The sequence below is a fragment of the Nicotiana tabacum genome, chromosome 21 (assembly GCF_000715075.1).
Source record: "Nicotiana tabacum cultivar K326 chromosome 21, ASM71507v2, whole genome shotgun sequence".
Taxonomy (NCBI): Eukaryota; Viridiplantae; Streptophyta; class Magnoliopsida; order Solanales; family Solanaceae; genus Nicotiana; species Nicotiana tabacum.
The window spans coordinates 92146476-92166210 of NC_134100.1; the positions used below are offsets into that span (position 1 = coordinate 92146476).

The 19735-nt window shown below is 38.6% G+C and overlaps 2 protein-coding genes across 2 annotated transcripts; both read right to left on the reverse strand.

Moving 5' to 3' along the window:
• Positions 1–11603: 11603 nt before the first annotated feature.
• LOC142175361 (uncharacterized) lies at positions 11604–12071 on the reverse strand. The gene has a single exon (XM_075241945.1). The coding sequence runs from the start codon at positions 12069–12071 to the stop codon at positions 11604–11606; it is 468 nt and encodes a 155-aa protein (XP_075098046.1).
• A 1446-nt stretch (positions 12072–13517) lies between these two features.
• Positions 13518–14054, reverse strand: LOC142175363 (uncharacterized). Its single transcript, XM_075241946.1, has one exon. The coding sequence runs from the start codon at positions 14052–14054 to the stop codon at positions 13518–13520; it is 537 nt and encodes a 178-aa protein (XP_075098047.1).
• Positions 14055–19735: the final 5681 nt, after the last annotated feature.

The window sequence follows — 19735 nt, forward strand, 5'->3', positions numbered from 1 at the left end:
GGCGCTATACCTTAACAGGCAAACGATCGTTAAGGTATAGCGCCCTTTAAAAGGGCATTATACATATTTTGGTCATTATATTTTTTTCCACACATTTCGGTCATTTGAGTCCAAAAGAACCACATTTTGGTTCCGGACTCTGCCCACATGTATGTTCCCCTATTCTATTGGTGTCAATATCCAAATCAGTGTTTCAAAAGACGGGGGCGTGAGACAAAGACGTTCTACTTAATATAGGAGTGTATATAAATCCTAACGTTTTCGACATATATATACTATTACTATAAAACTTATTTATAATAATGGTATAATTTAATATGTTACACCAAGTTGTCCTGTTTGTAAACTAGATACATACTAGGTATTTATATGACATGATAGTGGTAAAACTTCTTTCATAATGTTAGTAAAATATCAGAAGTTAAACTCCTAAATTAAATTGAATGTTAAGAATAGGTAGAAAGCATAATTGTTGTCCACTTCTTTTAAACATTTTATTGGACCTATTGAAGAATATTGCGGTTTAAATTGGGGTTTGGGAAATTGACTTGTATGGAATATTGTGATTTTTTGGAATCTAGTTAGAGAAAAAGATGTGAAAGTGAAAAAAGAGGGAAACAAATAAGAAAAATAAAAGAAACCCAATTCTCTTTCTCTTGTTTGGTTGAAGGAGAACATAAATAATTGGAGAGAAATTTATTTTTCTCTTGCTTGGTTACAATAAATGAAAGTGATAATAAGAGTTTAGATCTGAATCATAAGAGAATAGAGCGTTGAAGCAATGGTAAAGTTGTCTCTTTATGACTTATCACGGGTTCGAGTTATAAAAGTAGCCACTAATGCTTGCATTAGGGAAAGCTGTCCACATCACACCCCTTGGAGTGCGGTGTTTTCCGGACCCTATGTGAACGCAGGATATTTTATGTCACCGGTTCGAGCAGTTAATAGCCCGAACATGTATTTTCCCACGATACAACAAATATATTCGCCGGTTTTAGAGTTAATCATGACCACGATTTTTGCCGTCTATCACTTCTCTCCAACTCATAAATTTTACTTCTTCACTCCCGCAAGTTTCAAAAGTCTTCCTTCTTCTCTACATTTGCTTAGAAACTTTTAACAACCTTCAATTTTTTCAGCAAGAACTTCTTCTTTTACAAACCTCTTACCACCATGTCTTCATACACTGCTTCCTTTGGTAATACCAGTCTTTTCTTCGGTGGAGGCCCAAAGAAAAACAAAGACAAGGAGGTTGACGTTGAGTTTGAACCTCCAACTATTCGCACCATCATACATCTTCAACTCAGCACTACAAATGATCTTCAAGAAAAAGCTCCTTCTGCAACTTCACAAGGCCACCGACTTTGGCCAGTTCGCAGGTTTTTCTCCTCTATTCGCCCTTTCAGTATCCCAACTGTGAAGGAGGAATGCAGTTGCACCAATATTAAAATCATCGCCCCAGATATGATAGAGTGAGTTACCTACTCCAAGGAGGGGTTTATGTATGTCTATACGTATCCCTTTACCTTGGGTCCATTTTCTTTCGGGTCGAGTGAAGGGCTTGAAAAAATAATTTTGGAATTTTGCCACCGATATCTAGTCTGCTTAGCATAAGTAGGCCCTATATGACGGACGGTGGCCTGCCTTTGTCAATTGTGCACTGAGACCGGGGTCTTGCATATATAATGAACATTTACTCTCCCAAGATTTTCCATCGGGGAGTAATAAAATTTAGCAGTGGTCACCACGCTCTTTTTACCAGCATAGACGACGACAACGACAATGACTGGATGGAGCAGTTCGTCGTTAATGCTACCAGGGATATCATCCGACCACAACTCCAGCCTTTTTCGAGTCGTGGAACCTTTTTCGTAAGTTTTCGATTTTCTACTTCCTTTGTTCGTAAAAAGGACATTTTGCACTTTTTGCAGACTTTGTGTTTCCTTTGCTTCAGCTACCCGATGGGAACTGCCACGGGTTCAAGGCCTGGACCAATGAGTTTAGAAAATTCTGGACATTACAACTTCAAAATCCCGGCGGTGGAAGGAAATGGCTCCCAAATACGGTTGGAAGGCCAAAAACCATGGTAAACCAACTCTTTCTTTATTTTATCCTTGTACGAATACAAGAAATCTCATGAAAAAATTACTAATCTGTCATCTGCCCCGGAGTCGACGCCTTAGATGACCCCAAGGAGGCCAGGAGGGTGCTGCGAAATGCCCTAGATCGAAGCAGAGCTCATGGAACTGCTCGAGCCTCCGGCAAGTGTGCTCCTCTCGGAGTCCCTAGTCCGTGAACAAAAGATTGAAGAAAAGACGCTCCTCCTCGGTTGGGACTTAAGAGAAAATGTCAAAGAAAATGCCATTTGAGCCGGCCACAGTGGTCCTCGTTGATAAAGGGGAAGCCAGTGATGAAGAGGCTCCCCTTCAAAGGAGAAAATGATCTTCATTAGCTCAACCAGATGCTCAGTCGGGGGAGCTTCAAAACCCAACATTAGAAGAAACTCAGGCATTTTGGGATGAGATGGACCTAGTCGAGAATGCTTATTCTCGTTTCCCGACCCAGTTGTTGCCTCCGGTCCAAGGAGTTCATAACCTGAGCCTCTTCTACCCCCAACCACTGAGCAAATAACAAACAACACTCCTTTTTTCACAGCTGCTTCTTCTCCTTTCACACCAATGGCTTCCTATCGATCAATACATGTTGCTCATTCGCTAATGGTACTAACTGCGTCACCTCCATCGGTACCAGCGGCCCACGAAAGGAATGTTTTGTCCCCTCACCTGACCATGGGAACTTGAGAAAAATTTACTCAACCCCTTCCTAAGACCCTTAAGGGAGGCAAGGCGCCATTATTTCGATTTCAAAAGAGTGTCATATTTTATCTAAGCCGGTGGAGCTTGCTAATTATCTGAAGTCACTGGCTTTGGAGAAGGATTGGAAGAAGATGGGCTCCCTTTCTGGGGAGTGCCTGATAAACAATAGCTTGCACAATGTAATGCAGGTATCATACTAGTTTCCTCGTACCTACTTTTCTGCTTACATGTCGCAATGATAATCGTAATCTCAACCTTCTCTTTTTAGGCCAACCTTCTTACTTCTGAAGGCCTGCAAAGGTTGATCCTTGATAAACAAGGACTTGCTTCCGACCGGGATCAACTCTTAGCTGAAAGGAACAAGCTTGTCACGCACCTCCCAGTGCTGGAGGCAAAAGTTGCTGAGATGGACGAGCTTGAGGCTAGGTTACACCAGAGCGAGCAAGATAGAATGTCCCACATCCTAGTTGCCCAATCACATGAAAAACGTCAAGAAGATACGGCTAAGTGGGCCGAACTTCACGATGCTTCCATCGCTGCTGCCGAGCGTGAGTCTGCCTTAGAGGAGCAAATCAATAACTTGAAGGCCAACTTATGCTCCAAAATTGAGGAGGCCAACGCTGTCGAGGAGAAGATGGCCTAAATGGAAGAGAGGCTTAAGAGGGCCATGGAGCAAAACTGACTTCACTCAACTACAAATGTTGAGCTTAACTCCCACCTCTGTGCCATAAAGTCTGAAAGAGAAGAGTTCCAGGCCAAAATCGATTACCTCCGGGCAAAACTCCAGGATCAAGAGGACTATGTTGTTTTCAAGAGGCCTATGCTATATATCATATAAAGAGGAAGAACTTGGAGGAGGCCAAAATAGGCATCGCCAAGTAGTACTAGCATTCATCTGAATATCTGGAACAGTTCATGTTGTCTAAGACTTTATGACCTTCCCTTCAAAACTGAACTGCGACCTTGCACATGCAAATCTCAATCCCACACGACGAGCCACATCTATTATGCCATCATATGAAAACACGAAAACCACATTATTGACTCTGAGTCACAGGCAGATTACATACTCGATTAGCTAGAAACCATTCACCTGATCCTATTTATAAGAAAATCACAATGCACAACAAACTCCCCATGTTTGTAGAAAATATCCACCCCAAGTCGTGGTAGAAATTATCGAGAACTCTAGGAGACCCACATGCATATAACCAAGCCATCAGAATTGAATTCCTCGAATCCAACTAAGTCACGCATGTCTCCAAGCACAAGAGTATTGCCAACACATGTATAGACTCACCACATCATAAGAACCAAAAGAACTGATTAAACCCATTACCATACTTATCCAATCTACTACCCAACCGTCCTATCTTCTCTGAGTTTCTTCTGAATTGCCTTCAACACTTCTCCTTGCTAGCACACCACGATCCTTACCCAAAGCTCACCACACGAGATACTAGCATGAAACCACGTCATCCTAAAGTCCATAAGCTATTGTATTCCCTTTTAAGCACTCAAAATACCACATTCGAGATACCCACTTTGAAGATACCTTATGTGAATTTAAAGTTGTTCCTTTTATCTTTCTGATACTGAAATGTAGAACCTCTAATGATACAGATGTACCGCCAGTCCCAACACCGCCCAATGCAATTCTCAGATCTTATCCTTATACAAATTTTCGAAATTCCTCAAACGCCACACATGAACCTTGAACCCATTAGAACCTTCTCGAGAGTCATCCACCCTATTCTAATCTCAGTGCACCGCCCAAACAAGTCGAACGATTTGTGCTCCCTTATCATACCAACACCCGAAAAAGTAACCCCATGTTAACGCAATCGAGTAAATCCCTACTCTATGTACACTACATCCGTCATGAATAACAAACTAAAATTATTCCTTGATTTTCATATACCCATAAAGTGTAATATATCCCGTATCCAGAAATCTCCTTACTCAAGTCATCCTTGATCTCAACCTCTGCAAGTCATAACTGATCACAAACATATCTCAGACGGAAACTAATACAACACATAACGATGTAATATGATCGTCGATAGCAGGCTCTCCCTTTTGGCTCGAAGCCATATAACAAAACATCTGATAACCCACAATACCTTTGCTTCACGAATACAACGATCTTGTACCGAAATTTAGCTAAATCCTTCATGAACTCATATATCAATAGTCATATAATGCCTCGACTCATCCGATAAACTCACATTCATCCTCATGACAATCAAGCCAACTTCCTCAAGCGATCCAAACTTAAATTGCAACATATATACCACCATTGATAGAAAGAAAAATCTTCACATAGCATCATAAGGATCACACAACCTCAGAACATCCGGCAGGAGATAACCCACCTACTTAGCCTCAAACTGGCATTTCTCTATACCCTTTCATGGTCATCGCCACTCCACGATTACTTAATCCTCCCAAGTCTGAACTCATCAACAAGATATAAGAATCTACTTAATTCCACAAATGAATAACAAGAAAGAATCCCTCAAAACACTCATAACTCAAGACTATATAACACATCCACAGAAATCAAGCATTCATAGTTATTTCACATCCCAAGCAAAATCTTCTTGTCATATCAAAACCATTTGAACACATCCCGCAGTCACATCATACACATCGTATATCCATCCAACCACTCACCAAGCCATAAATCCCACTCATAGGGACACTACTAGATATATAAGTCCAACAGTATATGCTCATGCAATTGAAACCACTGAGCCCAAGCTACGGTCAAAATCCGGCCTCAAGTCCTCCAGATTGGCCTATCACCAAAACATAGCAAACACATCTCGCATCTCATCCATGGAATCACAAGCCGTCGATGCACAACAGATACCGAGTACTCAAATACACATACGAGTGAGTGGAAGAAATTCAAAGAGGCACGCATCAAACTGAATCAATGTCGTACGATAAGGGAAGAAAGATAGAAAATTTATCCTAAAGACCTTGTAGCCTCTCGAAGATAGGTATGGACATCATCATACCAATCGGCAAGACTCTACTAGACACTTGCTCATGACTCGTAGAACCTATGAACCTATAACTTTGATACCAACTTGTCACAACCTAAAATTCAATCTGTCGTGATGTCACCTAACCCAACCGGCTAGGTAAGCCAAATAAAAATAAAACACAATATAATGATAATGATAAGAGCCAAAATGAAATAACTGAATTTTATACTACTCCCCAAGGATGGGTAGCATGCAAGGTACAGAAGTGAAATATGAGTACAACCGATCTCATGTACTCAATAAGTATCCTAACTAACCTCGGCGAGATAAAAGAAGCAAGAACGATAAATGATACTCACTAACACCTGTACAGTTCATAATTTCAACAAGTATAGAGAAGATATATGATCAAATCTGGAAATCTGAGGTAAAACCACCTTGATGCTCACAATTCTTTGTTTAAAGTGTTCTGCACAGTCATCAATCTAGCACATAAGGAAGATATACCAGTAAATCAGGTAAACAATCAAGGAAATTGCAAGTAAAGATGAAATGCAATATCCACATATCAGTTCTTTGCGGCGCGCAACCCGATCCAATAACAGTAACCAGCTCTCCCAGATATCACATCAACCAGAATCCCGTCGATTTCTCACAATCCTTGTGTACACCATCAAGAGAGAAACATGAGAGGGTGACCCTAAGTGGATGGATCTGTATGCGCACGCTGCACGGACAACTCACGTGCTACTAATATCAATCACACGGAGAACTTACATGTTATAATATCAATATCTGGATCAGCACGGACAACTCACGTATTGCACGAACAACTCACGTGCTAATAATATCAATCCGCACGGACAACTCACATATAGCATGGACAACTCACGTGCTAATATCACAAGCTTCCTGGCGTGGTCACAGGCTTAACATCGCAATCCCCCCGACGTGATCACGTGCTAATATCATAATCCGCTCGGCGTAGTCACAAGCGTAACAACACAATCCGCCTAGCATAGTCACAGGCATCCAGTCCAAATCATATCACACCGAAGCAAATATACAAGAATGTATGTATGTGATCAACGAACATCCAATTTCATGCTTCTGGACAAGTATATGTGATATGCTAAAGTGTATGCATGTGCAAAGTGTGCTATCATAGCTCAAATCGGTAATTTCATCACAGAAATAATAATTTCCAAGTTTATTTAGGGAATTAGCATCTTCGTAACCTCACACATGGTTCAAATAATTCACAACAATTTTACAAATACGAGAAACATCATAGCTTAAAGCTTAACAAATAATTCTAGGCATATCATAGCGTAAGAACTACCTCGAGCTTGGATAAATACCCCGGTGCTTGCACATGGACACAAACCCCACACATATGCGCAACCATAGCTATCACAAATAATTCAGGCAACTAGTGCCTCAACCAAGTTTAGATAAGATACTTACCTCAAACAAGCCAAAACAAATATGAGCAAGCCAAACAACACTTTAGAAATGCCATCCCGTGCAAATCAACCTCCAATCGGCTCAAAACCTCAAGATTTGGGTGTTTATCTCATCCAAAATTGCCTTACTTATGCTCCAAGAATGAAAAAAGTGAAGGACATAAACTCAAAATTCCGAAATTTGATGTTTTAATACACTTCCAGGGGTCCTTCTTCGCGATCGCGATTCAAAAAATTTCTACCTCAGTTTTTACCCTTCGCGATCACGGCCATGTCCCCGCGATCGCGATGAATAAATCCCAACAAGCTTGCCCAACTCTTCCCGATAGACTATAGTATATTGGCCATAACATTTTGTATAAAACATCAAATGACAAACATATTGATATTCTGAAAAATAGACACAAAGGGCTACAACTTTTCTTTTTAGATTATCTCCAAATTCCTTATATATTGCAAGATATAACCTTCCAAAGTCGGCTCAGTGAAAGCAGAATTTCTTCTTCACGAACATGAAGACTCCTTCGCGAGCGCGATTCACAAGTCCATGTTTTCCATTTTGTTCTTCGCAAACGCAACCCAACGTCTGTGATCGCACTGCACACCCATGTAGCCAAAAACTAGCAACTAAAAATGGCCTAGAAATGGTCTGAAACCACCTTGAAACTCACCAGAGCCCCTCGGGACCCCGTCTGAACATACCAACAAGTCCCAAAACATATTATAACCTACTTGAGGCCTCAAATCACACATAATAACATCAAAATTATGAATCGTCGATCAATAGCAATCTCTTAAGTTCATAAACATCAAACTTTGAACCAATCGTCCGATTCAAGCCAACCAATCCGGAATGAATCCAAATTTTACATACAAGTTTCAAATGACATATCGAACCTATTCTAACTCCCGTAACAACAATCTGAACCCGATAACATCGAAGTTAACTCCTGTTTAAACCTAGGGGTATTCGTCGGTCGGTACGGTACAACATTTAGACATTTTGGTTCGGTATTTTCGGTATTCGATTTCTTAAAATGCAATACCAATATCGTGCCTAATTAAATTCGGTATGGTTCGGATTTTCTCCTTTCGGTTTCAGTTTATTCGGTTTGGTAACTTCGGTTATTCGGATTGAATATTGATTAGTGCATATAGTCATAGAATGTAATGTTGTAAATTAAAGTACTCAAAGTACAAAAGTAAAAATATTTGTTGACAAAAGTTTTGTCCAGAACTAGCAAATATCAACCCAGAGAGAGAAAACTGCACATAAAAGAATAAATGTGATCATTAGAAATGTCTTGTTACTTACTTAGAGCTAATTGATGAATTTAGAGAATAAAGAAAAGTAAAATTTTATATTTTTATATTTATGTTATAATTAATAATATGTGTATTATTTAATATAATATATATTTCGGTTCAGTATTGGTATTTCGGTATTTCATTTTAAAATACCAAATACCATATCTAATACCAATATTTTTTAAATCTTAAACCAAATACCATACCGAATACCAAAATATCGAATACCAAATATCAAAATTTTCAGTTTCGGTACGGTATTTCGGTATTTATCAAATTATGCACAGCCGTAGTCAAACCTATGAAATTTCCAAAGTTTCAAATTGCTAACTTTCTCCAAATAGTGCCGAAACCTTCTAGGAACATCCAAATGTAAATCCGGGCATACGCCCAAGTCAAAAATCATCATACGGACCTAACGTAACCATCAAAACTCCGATCCGAGGTCAAATACACAAAAGTAAAATTTGGTCAACTCTTCCAACTTTAAGCTTCTAAAATGAGAATCATTCTTCTAAATCAATTCTAAATCACCCGAAAATCAAAACCGACGATATACGCCAGTCATAATACATAATATGAAGCTACTCAAGACTTCAAACATCCGAACGGAATGTAATGCTCAAAACGACCCGTTGAGTCGTTACAAACCATCAGCAATAAAACATTTTTGAGATGAGTGATGTTTCAATTACTCTGCAATTTGACTCCATTTTGATTTTTCAAATCATATGATCCCTTACCGATGATAGCTGAAACCCGATAAGGACCTTTCCACATTGGCCCCAGTTTTCCGATGTTGACTTCCCGAGTGCTCTAAATCACCTTCCCCAAAACCAAATCACTTACTTTGAAATACCGGAGACTGGCTCTGCGATTATAACATATTTCCATCCTTTGCTTTTGAGCCACCTCCTCACGTATGCCAAGTCCCGGTGTTCATCGACCAAGTCCAGCTTCACTAGAAATGCTTCATTGTTTGCCTCTTTGTTTACTCGGGAAAACCTTAAAGTCGGCTTCCCCACTTCTATCGATATCAGAGCTTCCGCGTTGTACACGAGTAAGAAGGGTATTTCTCCCATGCTCGACTTCGTCGGTGACCCTAAGGGGATAGATCCGTATCCACACGCTGCACGGACAACTCACGTGTAACTAATATCAATCGCACGGAGAACTCATGTGTTATAATATCAATATCTGGATCCGCACAAACAACTCACGTGTTGCACGAACAACTCATGTGCTAATAATATCAATCTGTATGAACAACTCATATGCTGCACGGACAACTCACGTGCTAATATCACAATCCGCCTGGCGTGGTTACAGGCTTAACATCATAATCCGCCCGGCGTGGTTACGTGCTAATATCAATCGCACGGAGAACTCACGTGTTATAATAGTGTCGAAACCTTCTAGGAACATCCAAATGTAAATTCGGGCATACGCCCAAGTCAAAAATCACCATCCTGACCTAATGGAACCATCAAAACTCTGATCCGAGGTCAAATACACAAAAGTAAATTTTGGTCAACTCTTCCAACTTTAAGCTTCTAAAATAAGAATCATTCTTCTAAACCAATTTTGAATCACCCGAAAACCAAAATCGATGATACACGCCAGTCATAATACATAATACGAAGGTACTCAAGACTTCAAATATCCGAACGGAATGCAATGCTCAAAACGACTCGTTGGGTCGTTACAAACCATCAACAATAAAACCTTTTGAGATGAGTGATGTTTCAATTACTCGGCAATTTGACTCCATTTTGTTTTTTCAACTCATATGATCCCTTATCGATGATAGCTGAAAACCGATTAGGACCTTCCCATGTTGGCCCCAGTTTTCCGACGTTGACTTCCCGAGTGCTCTAAATCACCTTCCCCAAAACCAAATCCCCTACTTTGAAATACCGGACACTGGCTCTGCGATTATAATATATTTCCATCCATTGCTTTTGAACCACCTCCTCACGTATGCCAAGTCTCGGTGTTCATCGAGCAAGTCCAACTCCACTAGCAACGCTTCATTGTTTGCCTCTTCGTTTGCTCGAAAAAACCTTAGAGTTGGCTTCCCCACTTCTACCAATATCGGAGCTTCCGCGTCATATACTAGTGAGAAGGGTGTTTCTCCCATGCTCGACTTCACAGTTGTCCGATATGCCCATAGTACTCTGGGTAGCTCATCGGGCCACTTGCCCTTAGCATCTTCCAACTTCTTCTTAAGGTTCTAAATAATTACCTTGTTGGTTGATTTCGCCTGTCCATTAGCACTTGGGTGGTACGTTCAAGACATAATTCTCTTGATTTTTAACACTTCCAAAAACTTTGTGACTTTTGAACCTATGAATTGCAGTCCATTGTCATAAATGGTTCCCTTCAGTTTACTAAATCGGCAAATTATGTGGTCCCAGAGAAAGTCGACCACTTCGCGTTCACCATTATTTTAGTAATGTCCTACTCCGACCTATTTAAAGAAATAAATCAGTTAAAACTAAAAAAAAATCTTACCTTTCCAGGGCCTGGTGGTAGAGGACCAGCTATTTCCATCCCCCATTTCATGTATGGCCACGATGACAGCACTGAATGCAAAAGTTCTGCTTGTTGGTGCAACAACTATGTATGATGTTGACATTTGTCACATTTTTGAACAAATGCCTTACCGTCCTGTTCCATCTGGGGCCAATGGTAACCTGCCCTGATCAACTTTAACACTAACGAATCTGCACCAGATTGATTCCCGAAAACTCCTTCATGGACTTCCCTCATCACGTAGTCCGCCTCTGAGGCCCCTTAGACACCGGGCCACTAGTCCTTGGAATGACCTCCTGTATAATTGCCCTTCTACGAGGCAGTAGCGAGCTGCTTTGGTCTGCAGTGCTCGGGAAACCTTTTGGGTCCTCGAGTAATTTACCATGCTGGAGATACTCGATGAACTCGTTCCTCCAGTCCTAGACCAAGTTGGTCGAATAAAACTCGTAGTAACCATCCAAGTCCAACACCGAATGTAGAAGTTAGACGACTGCATCGGAATCAAATCCTTTCATCTCCGTGGATGACCCCAAATTAGCCAATGCATCTACTTCCACATTTTCTTCCCTTGGAATGTGGATGATTGACCATTCCTTGAATCGTGCAGGCAACGCCTGAACCTTTTTCAAATACTGTTGCATGCATTCTTCCTTTGTGTCGAAAATCCCATACACTTGGTTTACTACCAGCTGGGAGTCGCATTTTACTTCGTTCACCTTGGAGCCTAGTCCCCAAGCTAGTTCCATTCCTGCAACCAAAGCCTCATACTCGGCGTCATTGTTAGTTAATGAAATAATTTTAATGGCCTGCCTCAGAGTTTCCCCCGAGGGCGTGATTAGAACTACCCCTAGACCGGACCTTTTTACATTGAAAGCTTCATCCGCAAACAAGGTCCAAACTCCTGATGTCATTTTTGACACTGGCACTTCTTCCTTAGCAGCCAAGGACATTCACCCGGAACTGAAATCGGTAATAAAATCAGCCAAAACTGACGACTTTATTGCAGTCCTGAGTTTATACACAATGTTGAATTCGCTAATTTTGACTTCCCATTTAGCCAGACGACCTGACAATTCAGGCTTGTGAAGGACATTCCTTTAGGGAAAGGTTGTCACAATGGCTATCGTAAAGGCCTAAGCTTTCAAAAAGCAACTACGTGAGCCAAGGCCAACTTTTCGAGGTACGGATAACGAGTCTCCGCTCCCGAGAATATTTTACTAATATAGTAAATAGAAAATTGCGTACCTTTCTCTTCTTGGACCAAAACGACACTTACTGCTACTTTCGAGACCGTTAGATATATCAATAACTACTCGCCCTCCTCTGATTTTGACAGTAACGGGGGGCTATACAAGTACCTTTTAGGTCTTTCAATGCTTGTTGCCATTCCGGAGTCCATTCGAAATCGTTCTTCTTTTTCAGAAGTGATGACACTTTTTCGAAGATCTTGAGATGAATCTGCTTAAAGCCGCCAACCTTCCGGTCAGGCTCGTGTCCGACTATAGCATCAATCATTTGATCAATATTCGACAACGGGAATGAGTCGTTAGGGCATGCCTTATTTAAATCTTTATAGTCTACACATATCCTAAATTTATTATTCTTTTTTGGTACTACAACTACGTTGGCTAACCATTCCGGATATTTTACCTCCTGGATCGAACCAATATTGAGTAATCGGGTTACATCTTCTTTAACAAACATATTACTGACCTCTGCTGTCGGGTGTTTTTTTTGCCTTACCAGTGAAAAATTTAGATCCAAACTCATCTTGTGAACTACTATCTCTAATGGGATACCTGTCATATCCGAGTGCGACCACGCAAAGCAGTCAACGTTAGCTTTAAGAAAATTTGTAAACTCTAACCTGAGCTCGATATTTAATCATATTCCCAGATTAAACTTCCATTCCAAAAATTCTTCGAACATGGACACTTGCTCGAGTTCTTTCGCGGTCGATTTGGTTGCATCTGTCTCCTCTGGTACTTGAAAATATCTCGGAACCTAATGGGATTTTGATGACTCCTCGCTTTTATCATCTTCATTTGGAAAGTGAGAAGGCATTGATTCCTGTAAATGCTATTCGTTGGACTCTTTCCCCTTGCTGCTGGAAATAGTTAGTGCATTCATCTCCCTCGCCATCGGTTTTCTCCTTTTATTTGCTTGATTCCTTCTGGCGTTGGGAAATTGATAGTATGTTGAGGGTACGACCTTCATCTCGTCTATCCACGACCTTCAAAGGATTACATTGTAACCCATATCGCCATCTACCATTTCGAATAAAGCGGCCTTTGTTATTCCTTCGGCGTGTGTGGGTAGTAAAATCTCTCCTCGGGTTGTCACGCTTGTCAAGTTGAAGCCAGCTAAGAGTTTCATCGCTGGAACGATATTTCCGGTTAACTTTGCTTGCTCCAAAACTCTCCATTTATTGTGTTGGCTAAACTTTCAAGGTCAACCAAAACATATTTAATTTTGAAATCTAAACCATTGAGAGAGATTACCAAAGCGTCGTTGTGTGGAAGAAGAAGTATGTCAGCGTCCTCCTCCGTGAAGGCGATATCATCTTCTGCGACTTCCCGGAGTCTCTTTTTGTGAGTCACTAATATCTTTGTTTTCTTTGCTGCAGAAAATGTTACACCATTGGCTTCGTTTCCTCTAAAGATCATGTTGATAGTCATCTGAGGTGACCCTTCTGCTTCCTTCGAAGGCTCTGCATTGTCCCGGCTTTGGCCGTAATTGTTCTTGGCTCGGTCACTTAAAAACTCCCTGAGATGGCCATTCTCTAACAATGTCTCCACCTCTTCGCGAAGATGATGATAGTCCCCAGTTCTGTGGCCAGGAGCTCCATGGTATTCACACCATAAAATGGGATCCTTCTGGCTAGGATCTGAGCGGATTAGCTTCGGGAACCGCGCTTCTTTGATATTTCTCATTGTCGATACCAACTCTACCAAGCTGATGTTGAAGTTGTAATCCGATAACCAGGGATATGTGGAGTCCCGTGCCCACGGCACCTGTTTCTCTTGCAACGACTTATTTTTCCAGCCACAATCGGTCTTTTGTCGGGAGCGACCCTATCCGATGTCTGAAACCCTTTGTTGCTATGCCTATCGGTCCTCTCGTATGGTAGAAAATAACCTCTAGCACTGGTGGCGCGCACGAAATTTGATCCATCCGAGCGTGAAACTCCTTCGCATTGTTCATTCATTTTTCTCATGAATCTCATGAGTTCGGCTTTGAAAGGATCACTCCAATTATTTTTCCTAGATCTGCTACCAGTCCCTCCGGTTTCGTCGAAACTGACTTTACCCCTTGGGGTATTATTTTTCACTCTGTGAGTCATTTGATTTGCAAGAACTTTGGGAGGAATCGGGCCCCTTCCATTCGTGTTTTCGGAGGCGCCTGGCAATGCTTGTTTTAACTCTGTCATCACCCGATCGTGCCTTGAGAGGTGATTCATGATTGTTTTTTACTGTTCCCTCAGGAGTTTGACCGTTTCCACGACATTTTCCTCCTCTGCATCATCGAGAGTTGGTTCCCGAACATGCCAAGGGTATTGACCTTCTCGAGCCGGGGTCGTCCCATCCCCCTTCATTGCAAGTCTCACTGATTGAGTCATCACGTTGGGATAATTCTTCGTGTGCCTCAACGTTGTGTGTGTTGTTGACATCATTAGCTGTCATATCTAGTTTTTACTAAGGAAAGAACCAAAACTAGTTAGTAATAAACGAATGAATCAAAACAATTGCGCAACTGTCTATGCCTCACGGTTGGCGCTAAACTGTTTACACGTAAATCGGTACATTTGAATTTGTAACGTGGTTTATAGACAAGCGAATCGATTTGATCCAAAAAGTGATAAAGAAATAAGATTAAAACTAAGATTTAACAATTGAAATTAAAGAAGATAACAAGTCTGCTTTCGAACTCAGCCTTTTCGAGAACAAAAATGAAAGTAAAGGAACGATAACAAGCCTGATTCCGAACTCAACCTTTCCAAGAACAAGTTTTCTAGTGTCTTTCCTTAGTTGTATAACGGATACTAGAATCACGCCTCTTGATACTTCATGTTTCACATCTTATGTACAAAAAAATTAAAAAATCTGTTCAGTCTTTTCTTTATTTATTCTGAAGTAGTTTTTCGGTCATTTGCTCAGATATTTAATTATTTACTTTTTTAAAGTAGTGTGGCCATAACTCATCAACTTACTAAGTGGATGTTTGGACATAAGAATTATAAACTTTTGAAAAAAAAGTAAAAAAGATTTTCAACTGAAATTAGTATTTGAAAGTTAGAGTTGTGTTTGGGTATGAATATAATTTTGGACTGTTTTTTTATTTTTATGAGTAATTTGAAGTGAATTTTGAAAGACAACCTTTTGAAGTTTTTTAAATTTATGAAAAAATTCAAAATTGTAAAAATTAAAGATTAATGGTCAAACGCTGATTTCGAAAGAAAGTGAAATATTTTTTTAAAAAAGTAAAAAATTGTGTATGGCCAAACGGCCAGTCCATTGGATTGCGTGCTACGGCTTGTAAGAGAACCATGTGCCATGCAAACCCAAACATCTATGTCCTTCATTGTTAACTTATTTGCTTAAATTTATTTTGTTTATTTTTTTTATTCATTCGGTATCCAAAAAATCGTAGCTCTATTATTAATACGACTTTGCATTGTATAGCTCTAATAAAAGTAAAAATACTTTTTACCAAGAATTTTTCATTTTCAATACTCAAATTTTTAAACGAATTGGTTAACAAATCGCTAAAAATACATTAAATACATTAATCATGAAAGATATTGTACTCTGTCAGTTAATGGTTGATAGGGCTTTTGAACTACAAGTTCAACTAAACCTAATAGTTTAGACACTGATCAATGATATATTTGAAAATTATAAAAATTTAACAAATATTAGATTATAAACTTATAATTTTAAAAGTAAATTGATTTAGTGCTCCTAAATTTGAACCAATCAAATTTAATTGTTGATTTGCCACCTTTACTGTCAGTGATTAAATTAATATAAATGATAAATTGTAGAAAATATAAAGTACCTATCAAATTTAATTGTTGATTTGCCACCTTTACTGTCAGTGATTAAATTAATATAAATGATAAATTATAGAAAATATAAAGTGTTGATTTGACTCTAAATCCTACTACTACCAGTAGTATTCAACAGCCCAAGTAGCCCAAGTACGTGACCATGTTCCATTTGTTTTGCATGAAAGTTAGAGATTACTATAGTTTAAATCACGTGATTAGCGCCTAGTACGTTGATTATATGGAAGACAAGAATATTATTATTTTGAAAAATTGGGAATATTGTACAGGTCAAACTAAAGCTGTCAAACCGCCGGGCCCGGTTCCAAACCGGCCCGGCCCGATTTTAGCGGTAGAAAAGTGCTGGGCAAGACTGGGTTGGGATAGAAATCGGAATATGACGAGTAGTTTTTTGATACCGATTAACCGGATCGGAACGACCTGTTATGGTCAAGTCATATGGGAACCCAAACCGATTCAATGGCTTTTTTTTAAAAAAAAAAAAATTATAAAGTTGACGATTGTTATACAAAAAAAAAAAATAGGCCCGGCCTGGCACATTAGACCAGGAACCGTTCTGGTTAAATTATGCACCGGGAAAACCCTAAATCGGTTATTCTGGTAAAAAATAATCGGAACCGGCCCGGTAATGAAACCTGCCGGTTCACTATTCTCCAACCCTTAATCGGCCCGGCCCGGCCCCTTGACACCTATAGGTCAAACCGGCCTAGCTTGTTTTACATATACGTAGAAGTGGATTCAGGATTTAATGCGTATGGGTTCCTGCAACGACCTTGAGTAATTTTCAATAGTAAATGAGTTCACATTTAAATATTTATAGATATTTAGTAAATATTTCTAACACATTTATACTATTTGAACAAAATTTAAAGAGTTCGCGTGAACAGATACGACGGGAGGTGGATCCGCTCTGCATACACGTACACTACACGATAATAAACTGTCATTAGTTACTTAGTTATAGGAAGTAGAGCTTGGTCTTATTAAATTAATTAAACTAATACTCCTATGTTTCAATTTATGTGAACCTATTTTCTTTTTAGTCTTATCAAAAAGAATGACCCATTTTCTTATTTGGAAATAATTTACCTTTATGCAATGATTTATAGCCACATAAAATATATGTGCCTCATTTTACACCACAAATTCAAAAGTCTTCTCTCTTTTATTAAATTCCGTGTCCAATCAAATATGTTCACATAAATTGAAACGGAGGGAGTAATAATTTTTCTTTTTTTTTAATCGTTATTTTTTGTTGCAAATTAATTACTGTGAGCATCAAAGGTCAACACAAGATCATGATGTCACGTGTGTGATGTCACTAGAAGACTTACATATACTTATAGAAAGAGATTTTTAGATAAATATTAACATGACAAATTTACTATTTATTTTTTATACCAGGTATACGTAAATTATAGTACATGGTTATATACATATCAGTAACATACACTATTTTAAAAAATTATCAAATTAATAAATAAATATAACGATTGTCATTTTTTATATTTTTACCAATTTTTTTATTTTTCTTATTATCTAACATATATATACACATTAGAAAAAATTGACAAAGGCAAGGTGTCTTCCCTTCCTTTACTTCCTTCTATCCCCAATCCTAAACCACTTACTATAATGTTGGTCAGTGTGAACCTGAACCACCAAGGCTTGTGGTGTGTAAATAAGACTTCTTTCACTCTTAATTAGAGGCCTCGATTTCGAGTTTGGGTATTGAAATAATTCCAATAGGGATTGTTTTTCTCTTTTATTACACAACATGGGTTCAGATTATTGGGGGCGTCCCAATGCGGACACCAAACACTGAATGGAAAACCAAAAAATATGAACCCGGTAGTGATGTTCTTAATTGAAGGCCCTAATTAACCTACAATTCACAATATGTTATTATAACTAGCGCACAATGAGCTCTGATAGTTTTGGCATTATATTTCTAACAAGAGTAAGAAATGTAGCTATTTATTGCCATTTCGTAAATGCGGCAAAGAAGAAATATGCATATAACTAGGTGAACTTAACTAGAGAATTTTGATGTATGATACACAAACTGGTACAATAATGCCTTTTTAGCTTCAAAAACTTTTCTATTTTAAGGTGATTGGAATCTTCTTAAACATTATGATCTCAATTCAAATAGACTGCTTTTATTTGTTTACTGTAATTGCTTTCTTTAGAAGTAACACTGCTACATTTAATGTTTCAGAGTTTCCAAAATATTTGGTTTAGTTTTAGTGATTACCATCAAAGTTGTCGTAAGATAAACGAGATCTCTCCACTTTTAACAAGAAGTCTAGGGTTCGAACCAAGGATGAAGCTAGCATACAGGATACGGTTTCGGTTGAATTTATTAGCTTTGATTCAACCCTAGTATTTGTCTTAAGAAATCTTGTAAATATATATATACATTATTAATTTAGAATCCAGTAACTTAAACGGATTATAATTCTGAACCCATAAAATTTAGATCTTGCGTCTGCATCTGATTCGAACCCTAAAAAAAAGAAAAAAGTAATGGTAGGAAATATTTTCTTATTTAATAGGTCTTACGTGGTCCAGAAATTAGTCGGAAACGAGACACCAAGTAGGAAGCCAAAAAAAAAAGTTTTTTGGTGTTTGACATCAACACGTAGGTCTCTGGCTGCTTTCCACGAGGATCTAGTGCTTTGACTTCATAGAGAATGTAAACAAACTAATCAAATAATATAATTTTTTTTAAAGCTAAAGCTCAAATATTTATATTGGAAAAACAGTGGGCAAAAGAGGAAAAACAAAACAGTGAAGCATTTCAAGAATTAGTCAGAAAAAGACACAAAAATGATCGAAGAAAGGTTGGGAACTTTGTTGTAGTGATCTCATCTCACAGCTGTGCTTTGATTGTGTTATGATTGTATGACTTCAACTTTCTCCTAACCATCAACAAAAAGATCAAAGATTTATTAAAGAGTGTATTTTTTTGTCTGATATTTGATATTTATATTGGAGCTTTGCTAATTCAAATTCGTATAGCATAAAATTTATCAAGGGAAATACTTCTTATCTGAATTTTTTTCATATATAGTGCGACCCGAGCATCTAGTTAAAGATTTATCCTTTAAACTTTTTCGCATGTCTTTATTTTAAATCAAATAATCTTCTAATTTCATGGTACGGCCAAATCTCTAATTATATGTTTTAAAGTTGATAGACAGTTATATCAATAAGAGTTTAGGTTTTATGTAGTACAACGTATAAATTTTTTTGTACTTGCAGGTCAAGTTTATATATAATAATAACATGGACGTTATAACAATTTATAGCATAAAAAAGGGACACAGTGTATGAAGAATTTCATATTTACGGAGAATTAAGATCGTACCCAAAGGGGTGTGAGTGCATAACATATATGATAAGTTTGAAACCATATTTTTGACCTGCTACAACCGGTTGAAGTTCATGAATAGCAAGTATTGTTTTTGTACTATTTGTGCTTATAACTTAATTAAATACAATAAATAAATAGATAAACTGAAAACAAGGGAACAAAAGCCA